General features: G+C 27.4%; 1 protein-coding gene across 4 annotated transcripts; it reads left to right on the plus strand.

Moving 5' to 3' along the window:
- The first annotated feature begins 468 nt into the window (after positions 1-468).
- Positions 469-17,821, plus strand: LOC145041129 (carbonic anhydrase 2-like). 4 transcript variants are annotated; one of them, XM_078989071.1, is made up of 10 exons: positions 469-713; positions 1,145-1,225; positions 13,403-13,473; positions 13,764-13,904; positions 14,394-14,442; positions 14,585-14,701; positions 15,152-15,205; positions 17,037-17,122; positions 17,219-17,324; positions 17,409-17,821. In XM_078989071.1, the coding sequence occupies exons 2-10, from the start codon at positions 1,172-1,174 to the stop codon at positions 17,568-17,570; spliced, it is 840 nt and encodes a 279-aa protein (XP_078845197.1). In that variant the 5' UTR covers positions 469-713; positions 1,145-1,171; the 3' UTR covers positions 17,571-17,821. The 4 variants fall into 4 exon arrangements, with proteins under 4 accessions (XP_078845197.1, XP_078845196.1, XP_078845199.1 ...); XM_078989070.1 differs by having other exon boundaries at positions 573-713; positions 1,132-1,225; XM_078989073.1 differs by lacking the exons at positions 469-713; positions 1,145-1,225 and adding an exon at positions 12,990-13,120.
- The last annotated feature ends 795 nt before the right edge of the window (positions 17,822-18,616 follow it).

Raw genomic sequence — 18,616 nt, forward strand, 5'->3', positions numbered from 1 at the left:
TTGGCGGTTTTTCAGTTTTCGGTTTCGGTTTACTCACCCCCAATAAATAATAGTGCTACTCCAAATTTAGAATAATATTTTTTATAACATTACTTTCTGTAAATAAAAATAGAGTTAGTTGTAGATGGTTAAACTCATTTTTATACCAAAAAAAAAAAGTTACTTAATATATAGAGTTAGAGTTGAAGATACTAAAAGGAACAAATTTCTTTCTAACAATAATTCATAACTTATGGATTTTTTTTAAGTTAATAGATTTGTATCTTAAAATGCGTAGAATTTGTTGTATTTTCTTTGAAGAATTTGCAAATGTTGTTAGGATTTAGGATTTTATGGCCCATTTTTTGGCATAAGTAAATGTATGGATATATGGAGCAGATTTCTAAATGTGTAACATTCTCTCATTTCAAGAAGATAACACATTCAGAAGCCTACGTGAATTCCCCCATCACTTTCTTTATCCAAATTGTCTTCATTCCTTAATTTTGTCTACTAGGATTTTTATAACCATTTCTTCATAGATACGAAGTTATCGAACACCACAAATGTACAAGTTGTGCTAGAAAAAGTACAAGTCATCATAGCAATTTTTGTTCTGGGCTCTTCGACCCCCTTCTTTGTTTCTCCCAATTTAAGCACCATATCCCCATGAAAGACTTGTCTCGGGAGAAAAGCACACTTGCTTCGTTTGGAGAAACAAATTACTTTCTAAGGTATTTTTTTCTTTCTTCTATATAAAGAACCTAGTTATATATACCATATGTTTAATACTTTTTCCTCAAAAAAATCGAAAGTGTGTATATGAAATATGAGGTTTTCATTATTCATAACGTATAGTTTATAAAAGCTACAAGTGTAATTTATAAGTACTAAGTCATTATACATGAGATAAATGGGATATGATAATGTTTTTTTACCATTAATGTTTAATTTATAGTGTATTTTTCTAAAAAAAACATCACTTTATGATTGCATGATAGACATTAGAAACTAAAATGGACCATGTTAATAGAGCATTTTTTTACAGCGTTTGTCAATGTTTGATGACATTTAGTCATTTACCATAGGTTAAAAGTAAATTATGTTTTCTTTTCAGAAAATTCCTTAAACAGCTTAAAAATTGCGTTTTAGTGATTTGCAACAGGAGTGAATGAGCATAAAAGTCTAATATATGGCTGGGAAATTCAAGAGTTGCATCGCGCTATGTTGTGCCAAAAAGCCATTGGTAAGAGCTTTGGTATTATTGACATTGTGATATAAAGTTATCAGTAGTCTACTTTTAAATTATTTGAGTTTTATAAATAGTTAATGTGTTACATATGATTGAAAAAATAAAAACTTTATTATTATAGTAATTTTATAATAAAACAATTTATGAGATCTTATTATTTGAGTCCACTTTAGATTCGCTTTCATATTAGCTGAATAATTCCGAGTTTGGCCCGTCAAAAATAATGTGCAAGCTAAAACAATGGATTTACATATAAACGAGTCAAAACTGATATACTTATTACAAACCAAAATTAAATAATATTTAAATTAAATAAATATTATTAATATATTAATATTCATAAATATCGTCACACCTTTACTATTCCAAGCTAGTCCCTTGGGAGGTCACACAAGGCGCCTAAACAAAGCAAAATTTGGTTAGTCAACAACTGAATCGGTCAAAACTAAGTCAATGATTTAAAAAATATAATATAGTTAATTTCACACAAAATGTAATAAGTTATTTAATAAATATTACGTATGTAAACTACCATTAACAGGATAAAAAATATAATCGGTCAAAACTAAGTCAATGATTTAAAAAAATATAATATAGTTAATTTCACACAAAATGTAATAAGTTATTTAATAAATATTAAATATGTAAAATACCATTAACAAGATAAAATTAAGATGATTTGTTGGCCATAACTAATAGAGTAATACTGTAATATCGTGTAAATTTGTTAATACTTGGATTAAGTAGATACTTAACCTTTTTTTAACATGTTAAATGATAAAAGAGAATATATTTATCTTTACAATTAAAGTAATCAGTTAAAGTAATCAGTATTAATTAAAATACAAGTATATCTATCTTTCCTTATGTCATACACTCGATTATTTCTATTTTTTATAGGAAAAATAATTCTAAAGAGTCAATTGTTATTCGAATGGCACTTTCCAAATGTGGCCTATGACAATTATGATGGCTTTTAAATAGCTAGAATGGACAACTACTCCCACAACCATAAGAGTAAGACACGCACACATAATGTTTTATTACTCTCTCAATTTATTACTTTTTTTTTTTTTTTTTTTATCAGTTATATAATATAGTAAGCGAACACATTTAGAAAGTAAAATTTTCATTTCGATTCAAATAAAAATTGATCTTAAACAATGATACATGAGAAAATATTTAACTTTATATTTTGGATAAGAATTCATCTAAATTTTAAACTACATAATGATAATCAATGATACATAAGAATTTGTTTCATATTATCAAAACATGTTTTTCTTTTATCTTTTTATTACGAAAATTTAAATTTAAAAGTGATTAAGGATGTGAAAAAAAATTTATAACTATCTTTAAATCTATATTTTTAATTTAAATTATCATAACATCCTTCCATGCAAATTTATTATTTTTAATTTATTACTAATAAATTTAATTTTTAAAATACATATGTTTGATTTTTATAAGATAAAATCTGCTTTTGTATTTTCGTAAGGTATTTATGTTTTTGATTAAATCTCTCTCTCTCTCTCTCTCTCTCTATATATATATATATATATATATATATATATATATATATATATATATATATATATATTCACACATAAACATACAATTTGATAAACAAGGTCATCCTTTATTTATGTTTAGGGACTCTTTCGTTTCATGTATTTAATAGTGTTCGTACATTCAATAATAACAGTTGTCCATTGTGAAGTGGTTAGTATCCTTTTCACACTTTTTATTTCACAAACAAACAATGATACATAAGAAATTGTTTAACTTTATATTTTGGATAAGAATTCATCTAAATTTTGAAAGGTTAATATTATAAAAGCCCTAAAATTTTAATGCGTAATTAGAAAAAACTCTTATATTTTTTTTTTATTATTATTGTTGTAGCCACAACTTTCTCGCAGAATGATCACTCTAACCCACCTAATGAGTTTCATAGTTAAGTTGGTTAACTTTTTATTTTTTGCAAATTCAATCCTAAAAAGTTCAAATTTAGTACCTGATGTTTGAAAAAAAAATTACACCACATGGTTTTTTAACTTTATTTTTCGTTTTTTGTATACTTGATTTATTTTTGGTTTTTTTATAAATATATGTACATTTTTTATTTTCTTTATATATATATATATATATATATTACTTATTTTCATTTTTTAACTTTATTTTTCAACAATTTTTTAAAACCATTTTACCTTTTGTTTTCTATTTTTTAGTGTATATATAGAGTATATTAGAGTTTTTTAGGTATTTTCATATTTCTTTTCGTATTATATTTTATTTTTTTATCTTGTTATTATTTTATTTTTTTTCTTATTTGTTTTTTTTTTGTTTTTTTATTATTGTATTTTATTGACATTTTTCAAAAAATATAAATTGTATTAATATATTAGAGTATATTACAATTTTGATAATTTATAATTTTTTGTAATTGTTTTTTTATTTTTATTCAAGTAAATAAAGTAGTTATGCTTATATTTGTAATTTCGGTCAAACTTATTTTCTTTTTTTTCTTTAGTGCTATTATATTTATGTTACGAAAAGATGAAAATTAAAAAAAAAATAGTTTGTTTACTATGAATTAGTGTTTCAATGTGTTATATAACTTCCAAATTAAATCATATTTCTATATGTGATATCAATAGATTAAATTCAAGATAATATTTTTCACTTTGATAATAGACTAAAAAAAGAAATAATAATAATAATAATAATAATAATAATAATAATAATAATAATAATATTAATCGATCTTTATTAAAAAAAACTTGTTATAGTAATTTATATTGAATTCAAGTTCGTTTACGTGAATCAAAGTAAATAAAAACATTAGAAAAACCATAAATAACTAAAATAGGAAAAAAAAAATAGAAAACAAAAATTGTAATATGAAAAAACCTTAGAAAAAATAATAGAAAAACCATAAAGAACAAAAAAAATTAAAAAAATTAAAACGTGAAAAATATAAAATATAATACGAAAAGAAAAATGAAAAAAAAAACTCTAATATACTCTATATATATACACTAAAAAATAGAAAATAAAAGGTTAAAAGGTTAAAAAAAATTGTTGAAAAATAAAGTTTAAAAATGAAAATAAATAATATATATATATATATATATATATATATATATATATATATATATATATATATATATATATATATATATATATATATATATATATATAACGAAAATAAAAAAAAATGTACATATATTTATAAAAAAAACCGAAAATAAATAAAATATACAAAAAACGAAAAATAAAGTTAAAAAACCATGTGGTGTAATTTTTTTTCAAACCTCAGGGACTAAATTTGAACTTATTATGACTAATTTTGCAAAAAGTTAATCAACTTAACCATGAAACTCGTTAAATGGGTTAGAGTGATAATTCTGTGAGAAAGTTGTGGTCACAACAATAATAAAAAAAAATATCAGAGTTTTTTCCAATTATGCATTAAAATTTTAGGGTTTTTATAATATTAACCCAAATTTTGAACTACATAATGATAATCAATGATACATGAGAATTTGTTTCATATTATCAAAAGATGTTTTTGTTTTATTTTTTTTATTATGAAAATTTGAAGTTAAAAGTGATTAAGGATGTGAAAAAAAAACAACCTTCCATATAAATTTATTTATAACCATCCTTAAATCTATATTATCATAACAACCTTCCATATAAATTTATTATATTTAATTTATTGCTAATAATTAATTTTTAAAATACATATGTTTGATTTTTATAAGATAAAATCTGTTTTTGTATTTTCGTATGGTATTTATGTTTTTGAATAAATCTCTCTCTCTCTCTCTCTCTATATATATATATATATATATATATATATATATATATATATATATATATATATATATATATATATATATATATATATATATATACAAAACATGACAGTACATAAAAACAAAACTAAACAAACTATCTTGGTAAATGTATTTGTAGAGGCTTATCCGCACAAAATTAAAGTTACATATAAATAGGATCATGTAAGGATTTTTTTTGTGAGAACTTGTGAGGATATTTTTATAAAATTAAAAAAAAATACAAATCATAAAATGAAACATAATACTATATTGAAAGAGAAAAAATTGAAAAAAATGGATCATTAAAATTGAATCATGGATCAAATGATACATGATTCAATTTCAATGATCTAAAAAAAATTTAATTTTTTTCTCTCCAATATAGTATTATGCTCGATTTTATGATTTGTATATTTTTTTTTCAAAATTTTTATGGTGTCCTCACTGGAACCGAACCCTTTATATTGTTGTCTATATCGATTAAACTTCATTTTAGATTATTTTAATGATGTAAAATAGCAAATTGTGCAACTTAAAATAAATAATTTAGTTAAAAATGCATATATAATTACATTTTGTTATCGTTTAAAGAATTTTACCATTGTTTATATTTTGTATATTATTTGGCTTACCCTAAAACAAAATAGTGTTTATATTATTTGGCTTACCCTAAAACAAAATAGTGTTTATACACCAAGCTATAAATGGTTTACCTATCATTCCCAAACACACAAGTCACTCATTCAACATAAATTCATGTTTCCATGGTATCACCCATAAATCTCTCTAATAATCTCTAAATGGAAATTCCAACATCACCCATAAATCTCTCTAATATACTGTACATGATTAGTAAATTTTTTAAACCTTTCATTTCTACGTAAGGCTTATAAATTTGGAAATCGAAGAAAAGTCCTTCCCAACTCCGAAGGCAAATACAAGATGGTGAAATATGATTGACCACAAAATCACATTGCATTCAAATCGTTTGCTAATACTTTGTAATTGCTAACCTTATCCACTCTTTGATATTCTATGCAAGATAAAGACAGACAAATTCAAAAACCAAGAAGCATATATAATCCACGTAAAAAATCTATTACCTAATCCAATCTTTTGGTAGAAATAGCCATACAAGAAACCCGTGAGAATTGGCCGCTAATCGTCTTTAGTGTTTCCACTCTAGCCACATCTTTTAGGACTTAATTTAATGAAATTTAATCGTCTTAAGAGTAGAAATAGACCCCTCCCTCGCGCGATTACTGGCCAGCCATTTCACTGAAGCTTCTTTTATTCCCTTCCCATGTTAAATTTATATCGCGCGTTGAATATACATATATTTTATATTATATACATATATACATATACATATACTTATATAAATATAATAAATCTATGTATGCCATGCTTCCACTCGTCACAAAATATCGTATTTAGAAAGAGTCAATAATACAACCCTCACCCTAATGACAAAATAACTTTTTTTTATTTTAGACATTTTAAAAGTATAGTTTTTAAAAAATTCAATCTAATTTCAAGTATATACACATTCATATAGGTGAAAAGATACTTGCCTAATTTTCTACCTTATAAATAGTTAGCATGCTTATATTATTATTATATTATTATGCTAATAACTTAATTTTATATTTTTGTTAGAATGAAGATCTGCAATATTCTAATATTTTATTTTGATTGTTTTTCATTTTACATGTTATGAAAAAAATAAAATAAACTAACTAAGGGCATGTTCAGCAAAATTAGTTGATATCAGATAGTTTGTAGCGTATTGTTAAACGCCACATGAAATAGAATTTAGATTTTGAGTTTTTTGTTTAAACTAAACGCAAGAAACTTATAGTGTCGAACGAAAATTTCTGTTCAAAACGAAGCGTTTTATCAAACGCTAGAAGCTAGAAGTTCTCAAACGCTTTCAGACGCTCCGTGCCAAATACGCCCTAATTTATTAGAGCTTATCTGAATCAATACATCTACATATTGGCAAATATATGATAAATTAATATCTTGGAAATCCGAAAAAAAAATGTAAAACATTTAATGGCGTGTTAAGCATGAAGCTTTTGTTTTTGTTTTTACAAATATAATTTGAAAAGAAAAACCGTTTCATAATAGGAGCTTTTAGTTTTTATTTTAAATAAAAAAAAAACTGATAATCGAAAAAATACTTCTAAGTAGTTTTTGGAAACTTTTATTTGTTAGGATACTTTAGTTTTTGTTATTAAAAAAAAAAAAAAAAAAAAACCTCATAATCGATAAAAATACTTCAAGTAGTCTTTAGAAACTTTTATTTATTAGGATATTTAAGCTTTTAGCTTTTATTTGATTTTACAACTTTAAAAGCTAATAATTATTTTTTATTGAACACTTAATAAGAATTATAATTTTCATCTACCAACTACCAACAAGTTTGCCAAACAAACACGTTTTAAAATCTGTTGATGATTTTAATGTTATCAACATATTATAGTAGTTATTATTAGTATTGAGATAGACTATGTTTTATTTACTCACCGAGATTGGAGGTGCATGATGCACACTTGAGGTGATAAATATAAACTCATGAATACGATTGTCCTAGGGTCAGCACCCTTAGGTACAAGGTTCCAAGGGCCAACGCATATGGATCCATTAGCAACTTTCGGAAACCTAAACAGATTTACAATGTTTTTTATGTAACTAACTTCTAACTGTCATCTTCCTTGCATATAAGGAATTGATGTTCTAGAAAATGGTTTAACACTTTTAATCTCCATTGATCATTTGTTTCCATCTGTCTCATAAAAAACTCAAAACAATAAAGTTACTTTTATGTGTTTCAGATTTAGAAGTGATTAACTTTTAAATTATCATTATTGGATTATCCCAACTTTGGTTTTGCATAGGTTTGAAATCACAAATTTTAAAAAATTATTGCAATCACGATTCTTAGACCCATAATCTAACAAAACTCATAATAAACAATCTTTGTTCTTCTAACCATTGTCTCTTATTTTCTAAAAAGTTTATCAAAATCTCAATTCACACTAAATAATTATATGACCGCTAGCTCTATTTATAGTAAGAGAACCTTTGTTAAACTCTTAAGAGAGAGAAAAAAATGAATTCTTTATCTTACTTTAATAGATAAAACTATTTTTGTCACTTATCATTCTCTTATACGTTATGATACATATTATTTTGTGGTAATTTTAGATTAAATTACATCAATATGTTATTTTATGGTTTTTTTTTCATTTTATTAAATTTTATATGATATTTAAATATAATAATAAATGCATATCAAATTCATTAGAGTAAATTACACGAATGGTTCCTATGGTTTGGGGTAATTTGAGAGCTTGGTCCCTAACTTATTTTTTTTAACTTGAAAGGTCATTACTATTTGTTTTTATTATGCGTTTGGTCCCTGCTATTTGTTTTTGTTACGCATTTGTTCCCTGTTTTACCTGAAGAAAAAAAAAACTATTATTTAAATAGTAATGTGAGGGGGTGAGGTTGGGGTGTGTTTATTTATATAAGTTAAAAAATCAATGGTAAAATAGTTTTTTTAGGTAAAACGGAGACCAAACACGTAACAAAAACAAACATTAGGGATCTTCCGAGTAAAAAAATAAGTTAGGGACCAAAAGTGTAAATTACCTTAAACCACAGGGACCATTCGTGTAACTTACTCAATTCATTAATATAACTTTCCTAATAGTTTCTGAATTTCAAAATTGAATTCAATTATTTTAAATGTTTATTTATTTAAATTTAAATAAGAACTAAACATTTTAAATTTCATAATTAAATATATTTTTTTCTTATAAATTCAAAGATAAAACTGCAAAATTGGTCAGTGTGGTTTTCAAAAAACTGTAGATAAGATCCAAAAGATTTCCAACTTGCATGAAAGATCCAAAATTAAGATTTTCATGATTTTAGTCTCTAGTTCACTTGAAATGTCAACTTTGCCCTTTTCATTTCTTTTTTCCATTTTATTTATTTATTTTAGTATTTAAATAATTAGAAAAAGAAACAAAAAGTAAAATTAAGCCCTATCCCACCCTCTCCATCGATACACCTTCTCCTCCTCCTCCTCCTCTCTCTCTCTCTCTCTCTCTCTCTCTCTTCTGATCATTTTCTTCATTATTATTTTCCTCCAAACCAAACCATATACATAAATACATTAAAAAACTAAAAAATATACATAGTTGATGATTCAATACATGAACTCAAAGACACACACACATACACACAAATACAACGCCTGAAAATTAGGAATATATACTCAGTTGACTTGTGTGGTACTAGAACACAATGTTTGGTGGTTTTCAACACTAGAGAACATAACCTACCCGTTGATAACTCATCAAAAGTCGAGCACCACCGAACAACCTGATCTTTTCTTCCTTCTCCCGTCACCGTTGAATCACCCCACCTAGAATCTATTATCTAGTTCGAAATTTGGAATTTACAAACTCACCTTTTTTTCTCTATTACACATACTTCGACTTTCTTTTTCTTTTGATCTAATGCGAACTTCTCAGTTCTATATACAAATTAGAGTTTCACTGAACCTGACCGACTTCTCTAGAAAGATGATAAATAGATCAAAGTTTAATTTGACCTCCTGAGGGGAAAATGAGATTCATCTGAGCTGTATTAGGAAATCCATAGTGGGGTTCAATCATCAGGAGGTTGGGCAAAATGACGGGAGGATGCCAACAATGGGTTTGGAAGGTAGATTCTCGAAGATGAAATGTCAGAAAATATGTAGATGTCTGACAATGGGTTTCTACCATCGAGGTTTTGTGATGGTAGGTTTTAAGCTTCAAGACATGAATCACGTGGTTCAAGAAGGAGATAGGGAATAGTGGCAATGAGAAGTAAGATACTTACGGCGATGAGTGTCAGCAAGAAATCTAGGCGGCCGACGATGACATTAGGGCTTCTCGATAGGAAAAATGGGTAAGAATGGAGAGTAACTGAAGCCCACGACTTTTTGATGAGAGATAGATAGATAGATAGATAGATAGATAGATAGAGATATATATATAGAGAGAGAGAGAAGAAAGAGAGAGAGAGAGAGAGAGAAAGAAAGAAAGAAAGAGAGAACAAGAAATATAGGATGAGTTGGGGTGTTGTAGGGCTCATTTCTTTTTATTCTTTTTTTAATTATAAAACAATTAAAATAAATAAAGAAAATTTAAAAAAGAAATTAAAAGACATAAAAGTCATTTCAAGTCTTTCAGGGAGTAAAACCGCAGAAAGTTTCTAATTTTGGACCTTCCATGCAAGTTGAAATTTTTTAGATTCTATCCACAATTTTTTGAAAACCACATGGACCAATTTTGCAATTTTATCAAATTCGAACTTTCTAAAATTTTAGATCTTCAAATTTATTTTTGAATAAACTAAAATTTGGTCCTTTTGGTTTGTCAAAAAATATAGATGATGTCCAAAAAGTTTTCGATTTAACCCACTGGTCAAAAGTTGAATATTTTTTGTGGTTTTGATCCCTAAGGGAGGAGGGAGTCCTCCCCTCGCAACCCTCTCAACCCACTGACACATCAGAATTTCTATATCCTCTCTCTTCTATCTTTCTCAACGCACAAGACATGAAAATCATATCTTTCCCAACCCATTCAACCTAGTTAATTTTTTATTTTAAAATAAACACAAACTAATAAAAATTATACAAAACTAATTTACATAATATTAAAAATATATAAAATAATTTAAAAACTAATTAAATAATATAAAAAATTGATTTGGTAAAAGTTTTAATACATAATGTACAAGTGATTATTACATGAGTTGAAAATGATATATACGGGTTAATGAAGCCGCATATATAACCCACTCAACCCAAAATATTCAAACCGCTCAAGAAGGTGTCCTAACTTGGAGGTACCGCCGGTACCTCCCTTAAAATATTCATGATACCCTCCTCCCTAATAAATTCAAAATAACTTTAAGAGACTATAATACCCTTTTAATTTCTCTTTTAAATTTTTGAATGTTCACTTTAATATTTTTATAACCAAAAAATAAAAATAAAAATAAAAATCTCACCCACCCCTCCTGTCGTTCACTCACTCACGCACACACATACACACACTCTCTCTCTTTCTCTCCTTCCCTCTCTCTCTCTTTCTCTCCCTCCCTCTCTCTCTGGCTCTCCCTCTTTCTCTCTTTCCACAGTATTAAGTTAGAACCATATGGAGATATGGGTTTTCTGAATATATTTTGTTCAACACACTCAATGATGAGCATACATAGAGAATCCATGTGGAAAAGCTCAAAAACCCAAAAATTATTGATGGAAAACCTAGATAAGCGATCCAGATGCAAAACCAAAAATCGACTCAGATGTAGAAACTGATAAAGAAAAATCTTGAAACCGGTGGTGAAAAACACAAAATAAAGAACATGTACACATGTGAATCTCGATCCAGATGTGAGTACTTCAACAAAATCCTTGTGATGATGGGAGAAGAAAGGAAATATCTGAAAATTGATGGGATGTGGGTTTCTGGAAATCGAGTTCTAGGTTTTTTTTTATAGGGTTGGGGTTTTCTAGATCTCTAAGTTACGTCGTCCCCACCCATGAACACCGTGAATGTGCCTCCGTTTGGTGACCTTCATCAGTTACCACTCTGGGTATTCAATTTCCTAGATCTACCTTCATCATCAGCAAACACTCATGAACTGCATCTGACTCCTTCAACTTCTAGGGTGTCACAACCCTCCGTTTATCAAGTGGAATGGGAACGACGGAGAGATGGGTGTACGATGAGTGGGTGAGAATACAGGTGTTTGTCAATTTTATATCAGTTTTAAACCCAACCTCATCATCTTCAATTAATGTATTTTACATTTAATTATGATAATATTACACATAATTAATATTTATCATCATTAATTATGATAATATTTCTTATAATTAATATTTCAATTAATGTTTTTTATATATGTCTTCAGAACACATATTAGAAAATCCTAATAAAATATTATATAATCATAGAATATAAATAACTAAACCTTAAATTTTAATTCCAAATAACGCAATTCCTCTTAACGTAAAAATTCTCTAAACCAAGTCCTAAAAATTTGCCAGTTTTCGGCCTCGTTTGATCATGTTGCTTACAAATCATACTAAAATATAATATATTATAATATTATTCATTTGAAAAAATAATACTGTAATACTTATGTCATTGTCTTTAACACAGTGCAAACCATTAATGTGATATAACTATTATTACAATAATACCAGATAATATTAACTTGAAAAATATCTGAAAAAACACTTAATATACATTCCAAACCATCAACTAACAAATCAACATACACGGCCAAAACGAGTATCTCAATTTGGGTTTTGAAATTAATTTAAAACTCAAAATTGTAGAACTAATTTAAATATTGGAGACTTTTTTATGTTGTTGGATATATGAGGTTATTTAAGTGATGAACAATTATGATTGGTAAAAACTATATAAAAAACACATAGTTACGAATTTCTTTATCTCAATTTTGAACTTTAATCCCATTTCGTAAACACCTTTTACACAATAATATATTTTTATATATTACTTATTTAAATAATTAAAAAAATTTAACACATAAACAACATATGAACAAATTATCTTACTAATATAATATCAAGCAGTAATATGTATAGACATCTCATGAATATTCTTTATCAAAAATAATCTATGAATAACAGCTTATACCTATTTTTTTTTTCTAACACAATTCAATTTCAACTAAAAAATTATAATAACTGATTTACATATAATAAAATAGAATGTAATTTTTAGTCAGCCACATATGTTACATATGTAAATGTTTTAAGGAACATAAATAAACACAAAAATTTATATAAAAAAGTCCAACTAAGGTTTGTTTGGCAGTCTATAAATAGAGGCGCCCCCACTTTATCGTCACACAAACGTGTGTGGCCTGATATCTCTCTCCTCTTAATCAGCAGCAGATTTTGCTTCAACACGCTTATAATCGTCACACCATTAACAAGGTTTATGGCTACTCCATTATCAACCAAATCATCATCAGAGTTCATGGATTCGATAGTTTTTAACTTTTTATATATACTCCGATCATCGATTGTTTAGATTTATGTCCCACCTTCTTTGAATTAATTGGCCGATCATTCATTGATCCAGATATGATCTAATCACAAACATGTGTTTATGAATCTGATCCGATTCATAGATGTATAATCAGCAGCTTTTACATGTTAGCGATAGAATTTGCTTCTTTTTTTTTTTTTTCTTACTGGATTTCGTGAAATTTTCAGGTTGTAGAAGACATGGCAACTAATGGTTATACATGTGAAGACGCCATTGATGGATTGAAGAAGCTTTTGGGGTAACCGTGTTTTTTTTTTGTTTTTTAGTATACGACTGATCAATTCTCTGATGATTACCGTTGGCCGGCTGTTTTCACACTTTTAAACAAATGGATCAGAGTTGTCCTCTTTAGAATTTTAGCATTATTAATTCGATGAAATGCTTTGATTTTCTCACCATACAATTGACTAATACAGCTGCCGTCAGCCGGCCGTCATCAGGCGGGTCCCGTAGTTTATTACAATTCTATTTTTTTCTCCGGCGTATTTACCGGCAATGCTAACGCCGTAAAATTTAACGGTTTTGCAGTGAGAAAGGTGAGCTTCAAGCCGTTGCCGCCGCTAAGATCAAACAGTTGACGGCGGAGTTGGAGGCAGCAGGTGGCGACGAATTTAATCCGGTGGAGAGGATCAAGGACGGATTCGCTCGGTTTAAGAAAGAGAAATACGAGTACGTCCGTCTGTACAGCCTTTTGGATTTACTCAAATCATTTCTGCTCATTTTTATGTAGTGGGATATAACCATTCTGCCATATTTATTGTTTCCATTTTGTCATTTTCGTTGAAAAGCTTTAAAAATTCATTAATTTATCCTATAAAATGGGAAGAAGCAGATTATATATTATACCATTAAAAATCACGAATTATTGTTCATATTTTATACAAATCATCATCCACTTACCTTTTCTTTTGTTAGAAAAATATTTGAATCTTTCGTGATAAAGCTCCAAATTCTTTAGATAATTAGATGATTGACCCACCAGCCGACACTATTATTTCTCCTTTAGGCATTACTTGACTTTAAACAAGAAAAAAAAAAAAAAAAACTCAACTCTGGTGATATTATTTTACTATTTTGCATTATTTTTATGAGTTGAATTATCTCACACTTCATGTTTCATGCACTATCTAACTGTTTCCTCATGTTTTCTTCTTCCAGAACAAATCCCGCTTTGTATGGTGAGCTTGCCAAAGGGCAGAGCCCAAAGGTAATTTCACACTAAACCGACCAATAAATGATTTCATTTTACATTAATTACATTTACACTTGAATCTCCTTTAAATTCTTTATATGTAACATAAACATAATTCATGTTCTGATTTGGGTTTTTTGTTTGAACTATGATAAAGTTCTTGGTATTTGCATGCTCGGATTCTAGAGTTTGCCCATCACACATCCTAGACTTCCAACCAGGCGAAGCATTTGTTGTCAGAAACATTGCTAACATGGTTCCCCCTTATGACACGGTGATCCTTCAAACTCAATAATTAATTAATTAATTAATTGATTTCAACATTTAGAAAATCGAGAAATTTTATAAGCGTTTTCTATTCATCTAAGTAAGACTAAATGAAGTCAAACCCATAAGCATCTTTCAAAGCATAATTGCTAACATGTTGTCTAAGCTGGCACATGGTTTTCGGTTATATATTGAAACAAAAATATCTATCTACTCTAGTTATATCAATTTACATTTGTTTTTATAGTATAAATCAAATTAACTAACATAAACTATTATAAAATTTATGTTGGTTAGCGTTATTTATTAAATGAAATTCTTGGTTCTTTCGTTATCTTGTTATTCGATATTTGGATGTGGTTGCTTTCAATGATAGTGGATATGTGGTTCAAATAATTGATGGATTAATTATTGCTTAGTTGACTACTTGACTTATTAAAATCATTATCTGGTACAGGTTAAACACTCCGGTGTAGGAGCGGCCGTCGAATATGCAGTGGTGCATCTAAAGGTGAAAATTGAAACTTTGTTTTTTTTTTAAACAATAAATCTAATCTACTGTTAATTATTTTTAATTTCATAAACCTTCAAAGAAAAAAAACTAACACCTGATATCGTTGGATTGAAAACCTTTTGATAACATACAATATTAATTTGAGAAAAGTCTATATGTTTAACATTTTATTAAAAAAGTCGTTTTTTTCTAGAAAAGTTATTACATTTAATAATGTTTAAAAAAACACCATTCTTCAACTATTATAGCCTATTAATAGGTCATCATTAAATGTAGAATATAATTATGTCAATAAAATCACTAAGTTGTGTATCTATTTTCCGAAAAATATAATAAATTATGTTTACATTTAACGGTGACATTCTAATCGGTTATAGCAGTTAAATAATATTTTTTTCTCAAAACATTTACAAATATCAATGGTTTTTCTTAATACATAAACAAAGTAATGACTTTTCAGATAAAATTTTGTTAATATATGAACTTTTCTTTTTTCAAAAATGGAAATTATTTGTTTTCTTAAAGAAAAAAAAAAAAAACTAGCTTATTTTTAATTCTAGAAAGTGAGAAAAAGAGCATTAAATATGATAGGAAAATGTGGTGTGAGTTATGGACCCTATGTACCATACCGGACTTTATTCTATTTAGTGGTACTTGGTTTTCTCCTTTTGTAAAAGGAAGCAATCTGCGGTGGTAAATGTCTAAATGTGTTGGGAGTGGATGCAATTTGACCAACTCAACTCTTACTTTGTATTGCATCTTTTGTGTCCCATATCTCTATCTACCCTTGGAATATGCCCTTCATACGGTTTAACAATATATGCCCTTTTGTCAAAAAGAACTTATTTGATTAAAGAGTATCTAGATTCTAGATTATTGATCATGTCTCATTTCTCATGCTCATTGCCTATAAAATTGGAGGTCAAAGCATCTTACAATTAAAATTTCGACAATCATTTAAGGTTTTAACTTATTTAACTAACTCTAAACTTATTTTTTAATATAAAATGACTCCACCTATATTACTCCGTTTATTCAATCTTAAGGTCAACGTGTTTATCAAACATATCATGTTAAAAAGATTTGATTGTGTTGAAAATCTCATTATTTAAAAGAAGGCCTACCTTGGAAACCTTTCAACCCAACTTATCATGATCACATTTCAAAATTTTGGATATCGTTCATTTCATTCTCATGTCTCCCACATGTAATAAAGTCGTTACATGTGTCCTCGGTTAGCAATTTCAACTCGTTCATAAAATTGGTATTAAATTATATTTGATCTAAAGTGTAAATGTTAATTAAAAAGAAAACATACATTGAATGGGTAAAGACGACTGAATCAAGTCATGTAACATGCATTTAAATGAATATAACTTTTTTTAAATTAATTTACTCCAAACTGAAAGTTTATTATTTTAATGATATATTTTTATTATAAAAACAATAATCCTTTAAAATCTGATTAATTAGACCAAAAAGGATAGATTAAATTCCTTTTTTTCCTTCACGACTTCACGGAAGTTTAGCATTTCCTTTTTACTTATCTAAAAATAAAAAGAAAGTAGAAAGTTTGCGTTAAAAAACGGTGGCGTACGATACTCAATCGAGCGAGGTGGTGGCCCACTTCTTTTACTTATATCCTTTTTCTTTCTTTTCTAATCTGTCATGGACCAATTACTTAATCAAATGTATTAGACTATTAGTATTTATTTACTCATATCCTATCAACTGGGAGAGGGATAATAATAAAATATTCAATTAGTTTAGTTTTTATATATAACGTATTGACAATATTACCCTTACGCTGTTGATGTTGTACCTTCAGGTTGAGAATATTGTAGTCATTGGACACAGCTGTTGTGGTGGGATCAAAGGGCTCATGTCCATTCCTGAGGATGGAACCACTGCCACGTAAGTCGCCACTTTCTCATTCAACGTTGATAACTATCATGTTTTCGTAATAAAATAACAATTATTTTTATTTTTATTTGCATATTGAATGAACAGTGATTTCATAGAGCAATGGGTGAAAATCGGTTTACCAGCAAAGAGCAAGGTGAAAACAGATTGCACTGATTTGGATTTTCTTGATCAATGTACCAACTGTGAGAAGGTATGTATGTTCATTTTTCACACCAACTTAAATTCATAATATATATATTTTTTATTAGTTAAAAATGAAAATGAAATATTACAGGAGGCTGTGAATGTATCTTTGGCGAACCTTTTAACATATCCTTTTGTGAAAGAAGCTGTGGTGAAAAAGCAGCTTTCATTAAGAGGAGGACACTATGATTTTGTGAGAGGAGGTTTTAGTCTTTGGAATCTTGATTTTGGCATTACATCCGCTCTATTTTAATGACTTTTAACTACTACTACTACATGTTTTCAATAACTAGACTCAAAAGAGTCTTTCTTGCCTTGTCTTGTATTGATATTTGTAAATTTTGTTGTGCTTCTGTTTTCTGTTTGTTTGTATTTGTGTTTTTAACTTTTCTTTTTTGAATAACGTTGTTTTATATGTAATGTTCTGTTCTTATCGGAACATTTTATTGTCATACATGTATTTATCATGATTAATACAAATATTTGTACGCCTTTCCTTTAGTACATGCTGCTATCTCTTTCTTCTTCTTCATATTATATTTCTCTTTAATCTTGTTTCTTACACTTACACATAACAAGCTGTATCGTCTTTGTTGTATAGAACCTTCAACCGAGGACCTGAAAAAGCTATAAATTTATTTTATTACAAAAAGTTGTTTCACTGGTTATTAATTTGATAGAGACTTTAATGAAAAAGAAAAATAATAATAATATAATATGTTTTCTTAAAATGTCAAAGTTTAAGAAATTTCTTAACATATGTCTCTTTGTAAAACATGCAATCAATCTAAACATGTGCGTTAAAAATAACTCCATGATCATCTGGTTATTTTTCTATTCAGATTTTGTTCTCCACTTACTCAATAATAAAATACAGCTTATTCAAATTTTCTATAACATGTAACGTCTTAATTTTGAAGTATATTCTCTATTTTAAATTTATTTTTATGCCTATATTAATCATTGATAAAAAAAATTAATATAACTAGATATTATTTTGTAAAAATTACACAATCCAGGAAGCCGGGAAGGCATGAACTATTTGCTGTTGCCTGTTGGGTTATTTCATTTTTTTAGGCCTATTAATCTAAACTGCTCAGCCAACGGAAGAAGTTAAGTTTGATTTGATGTAATAAACTAATAATCATAAATGGGCTCTTAATTTATATAGATTGGCCAAACAAGAATGAACACAATATTACCATTAATTAGTAATTTTTCAAATGATATTACTATTTTTTCATATTGGAATAAAACATAAACACTATATGTAATGTAAAAACTAAACGATTCATAAGA

Source organism: Lactuca saligna, chromosome 4 (genome assembly GCF_052625555.1).
Source record: "Lactuca saligna cultivar CGN05327 chromosome 4, ASM5262555v1, whole genome shotgun sequence".
NCBI classification, from domain to species: Eukaryota; Viridiplantae; Streptophyta; class Magnoliopsida; order Asterales; family Asteraceae; genus Lactuca; species Lactuca saligna.